General features: G+C 41.3%; 1 protein-coding gene across 1 annotated transcript; it reads left to right on the top strand.

Annotated features, from left to right (window-relative positions):
* On the top strand, positions 350–3,153 carry LOC8061260 (bidirectional sugar transporter SWEET13). The gene is made up of 5 exons (XM_002443118.2): positions 350–640; positions 1,366–1,402; positions 1,504–1,876; positions 1,985–2,104; positions 2,458–3,153. Exons 1-5 carry the CDS (start codon positions 589–591, stop codon positions 2,788–2,790), a joined length of 915 nt encoding a protein of 304 aa, XP_002443163.1. The 5' UTR covers positions 350–588; the 3' UTR covers positions 2,791–3,153.

Here is a 3,566-nt window from a genome sequence, read left to right as displayed (position 1 = left end):
CCCAGGCGGTGCACAACAATTTGGAGTGTACTACCCCTGGCACTCACCGTTGTATAATGGACTATAAAGCATACACGCAAAGCAGCTCCCGCTTTTTTGAATGGAGAAGATTATCTCAATCTATTAATATATATAGGACAATTTATAGTCTAGTGATAATACATATGGCCAGAAATTTGTCATCTCTAAAGCTACCCGTATTGAAAAAGATCTTTGCATTGCATATATAATTTCAGAAAAAATATTAATGACATACTATGTGATTGTAGAGCCTGCACACATGTACACTATGACACAACACATGTACATCAAGGGCTACGTGCCACCTCCTGCCTATATAAAGCCACCCACAGCCCAGCCTATCATTGCAAGAGTTTCAGCCAACACAGAGCGAGAGGACTCCTCACAACCCTCCTCCCTTCCCTCCCGTAGGGGCCAAAGGGTTAGAGAGGAAGAGAAGTAGTAGTTCCCAAGCCTATAACAAGCTCATCATCGTGATTCCAGCAACTGTTCTTTCAGTTGTATAGCTTGTGTTGGGAAATTCTTGTGACCCTATTATATTATTTGTAGCTCCCCCTTTCTGTCGTAATGGCAGGTCTATCTCTGCAGCACCCCTGGGCATTCGCGTTCGGCCTCCTTGGTATATATATTTATGTGTATATTTTACCTTTCACTATACAATTAGAACCGTAAGGCCAAAAATCGCGCATAGATATATTTATTTATCTTTCTATTCTGCTTAGTTAAGTTTCACTTTATATATTGCTATAATTGTGTATTCAGAAACATCTTATCGCTCTTAGTTGCTAGTGCATGATATTACATGACATAGTGGAACCTGCACTTCGGTGATCACCAATCAAAGTATACGTAGTGGAGTTTGTACTACCTTCCAAACATTCCCAGGAAAAAAAAAATATACATACATATATATATATATATATATATATATATATATATATAAGACGTTCTTGTGTGGTCATAGTCACTTAGTTGCAACAGATTATAGTAAGCATGCATCACTAGGTTTTGTACAAGACATTCTTGCGGTCATAATCACTTAGTTGCAACAGATTGAGAATGCATCACTAGGTTTTGTATATCACCTGTGGCATCCTATATATTTCCATCATGGACTACTTGTCGAGCTAGCAATCGGTACTTTTCAATCTAGCTACTTGGGTCCTGTAATAAATAAAAATATATTAAAGCCTCGCCAATCTTTGACAACAGAAGGCAAATTAGTCCGGCCGGAGTTGTAAAGCTGTCAGCTTATCACAACTTATCCCAGCTTTATTTGGGGCTATCTCTCTTTGGCAACTTTTGCAAACGCCTGATCTTGGTGCCCTTTTTTCTGCTTTGCAGGCAACGTCATCTCCTTCATGACCTTCCTGGCCCCGATGTAAGTGACAAGAACCTGACTTGTTAATTTATCGCTACTTGAGATGTTCACCATTTCAATTGAAACATTTCTTTCATCTGACGATCCTTGCACTCGTATAGACCGACATTCTACCGCATCTACAAGACCAAGTCGACGGAGGGTTTCCAGTCGGTTCCGTACGTGGTTGCCCTGTTCAGCGCCATGTTATGGATTTTCTATGCACTGATCAAGTCCAACGAGACCTTCCTCATCACCATCAACGCCGCCGGCTGCGTGATCGAGACCATCTACATCATCATGTACTTCGTCTATGCGCCCAAAAAAGGCAAAATGTTCACGGCCAAGATCATGCTCCTTCTCAATGTCGGCATCTTTGGGGTCATCCTCCTCCTCACCCTTCTCCTCTTTAAGGGTGATAAGCGTGTTGTCATGCTTGGATGGATCTGTGTCGGTTTCTCCGTCAGTGTATTTGTGGCACCATTGAGCATCATGGTGAGCAAGCATATACAACTGTGCATGCATAGACAGATGAACCCAATCACTGTAGCATCAATAGGTTTGATGTGTTACTAATGGACTGCATGCGTGATGTACGTGCAGAAGCGTGTGATCCAGACCAAGAGCGTGGAGTACATGCCCTTCTCGCTCTCTCTCTCTCTCACCCTCAGCGCCGTCGTCTGGTTCCTCTACGGCCTCCTCATCAAGGACAAATATGTTGCGGTAATTATTTTAATTTAATTTAATTTGCTGCAACCACCATGGTATCTAAGGCCTTGTTTAGTTTATCCCAAAATTTAAAAAGTTTTTAAGATTCACTGTCACGTCGAATCTTGCGGCACATGCATGAAACATTAAATATAGACGAAAACAAAAACTAATTACACAGTTTGATTGTAAATCGCGAGACGAATCTTTTGATCCTAGTTAGTCTATGATTGGACAAATACGTCGCGCTAATTATTTTAAGTTAATTTGTTTTAACCACCATGGTATCTAATTGCTCTTTATTTCTTTATTAGCATTTTGTGATGTGTCCTACTGACGATAAACAACTCTCATATCTCTGCATGCAGCTTCCAAACATCCTTGGGTTCACCTTTGGCGTGGTCCAGATGGTGCTGTACGTGTTGTACATGAACAAGACGCCGGTAGCGGTTGCCGAGGGCAAGGATGCCGGCGGCAAGCTTCCCTCAGCTGCAGACGAGCACGTCCTCGTCAACATCGCCAAGCTCAGCCCCGCACTCCCCGAGAGGAGCTCCGGGGTGCACCCAGTCGTCGCCCAGATGGCGGCGGTTCCCAACAGGAGCTGCGCTGCTGAAGCAGCCGCGCCGCCGGCGATGCTGCCCAACAGAGACGTGGTCGACGTCTTCGTGAGCCGCCACAGCCCGGCCGTCCATGTGGTGTAGATTCTCGATCGATCGCGTGCATGGCCCATGCATGTTTGCGCGCGCCACACGTACGCTTTTAATATTTGAACGAGTTGATGAGAAATGATGGAGAATGATTAAATATACTAGTTATAAGTAATTAATTAACTGCCATGGAAGCATGCTAGCTAATGGATGGAGGCAGAGATCAGAGCATGTAGGGGAAGCTACATATATATATATGTATAATATGGGGTGTGTATTCATCTATGCCGCTCACTACTGCTAAGTATTATTTCCTTGGATATCTGTTATTCCTTTTCACGTGTAATGTTTTCTAATAAGATGTAATCGATCCCAGACTACTGTTGTTAGCAGTATATATTTGGTTTTCACGGACAAGGCTTTGTATGTTCGTCTGTGCTGTTTTTTTACCCTGTTTGATGAATCTGTGTGAAAATGTGTTAATGTGTACTAGCTCTGTACATAAAAGAATGCAATTCTCATATTTCGATTAGTAAAATGGTTTAAACTTTAACTAAAATTATATAAAAAAAGTGCTAACACTCATGTGATAAAATAAGTATCGTTATATTAGTTATAAAATATACTTTCATGATAAATTTATTTGGAAACATAAATACTAATATTATTACTATAAACTTAGTCAAACTTAAGCTAATTTGACCAACACGGTTTCCATAATTACGTTCTTTTATATGTACAGAGTGAGTACGCATATAGCACCACCTTAATGAAAACAAGATTACATAGATAACATATAATTCTCTGTGCCATCGTTATTGTACATATAT

This window comes from Sorghum bicolor, chromosome 8, assembly GCF_000003195.3.
Source record: "Sorghum bicolor cultivar BTx623 chromosome 8, Sorghum_bicolor_NCBIv3, whole genome shotgun sequence".
NCBI classification, from domain to species: Eukaryota; Viridiplantae; Streptophyta; class Magnoliopsida; order Poales; family Poaceae; genus Sorghum; species Sorghum bicolor.
This window is presented reverse-complemented; position numbering and strand designations above follow the sequence as displayed.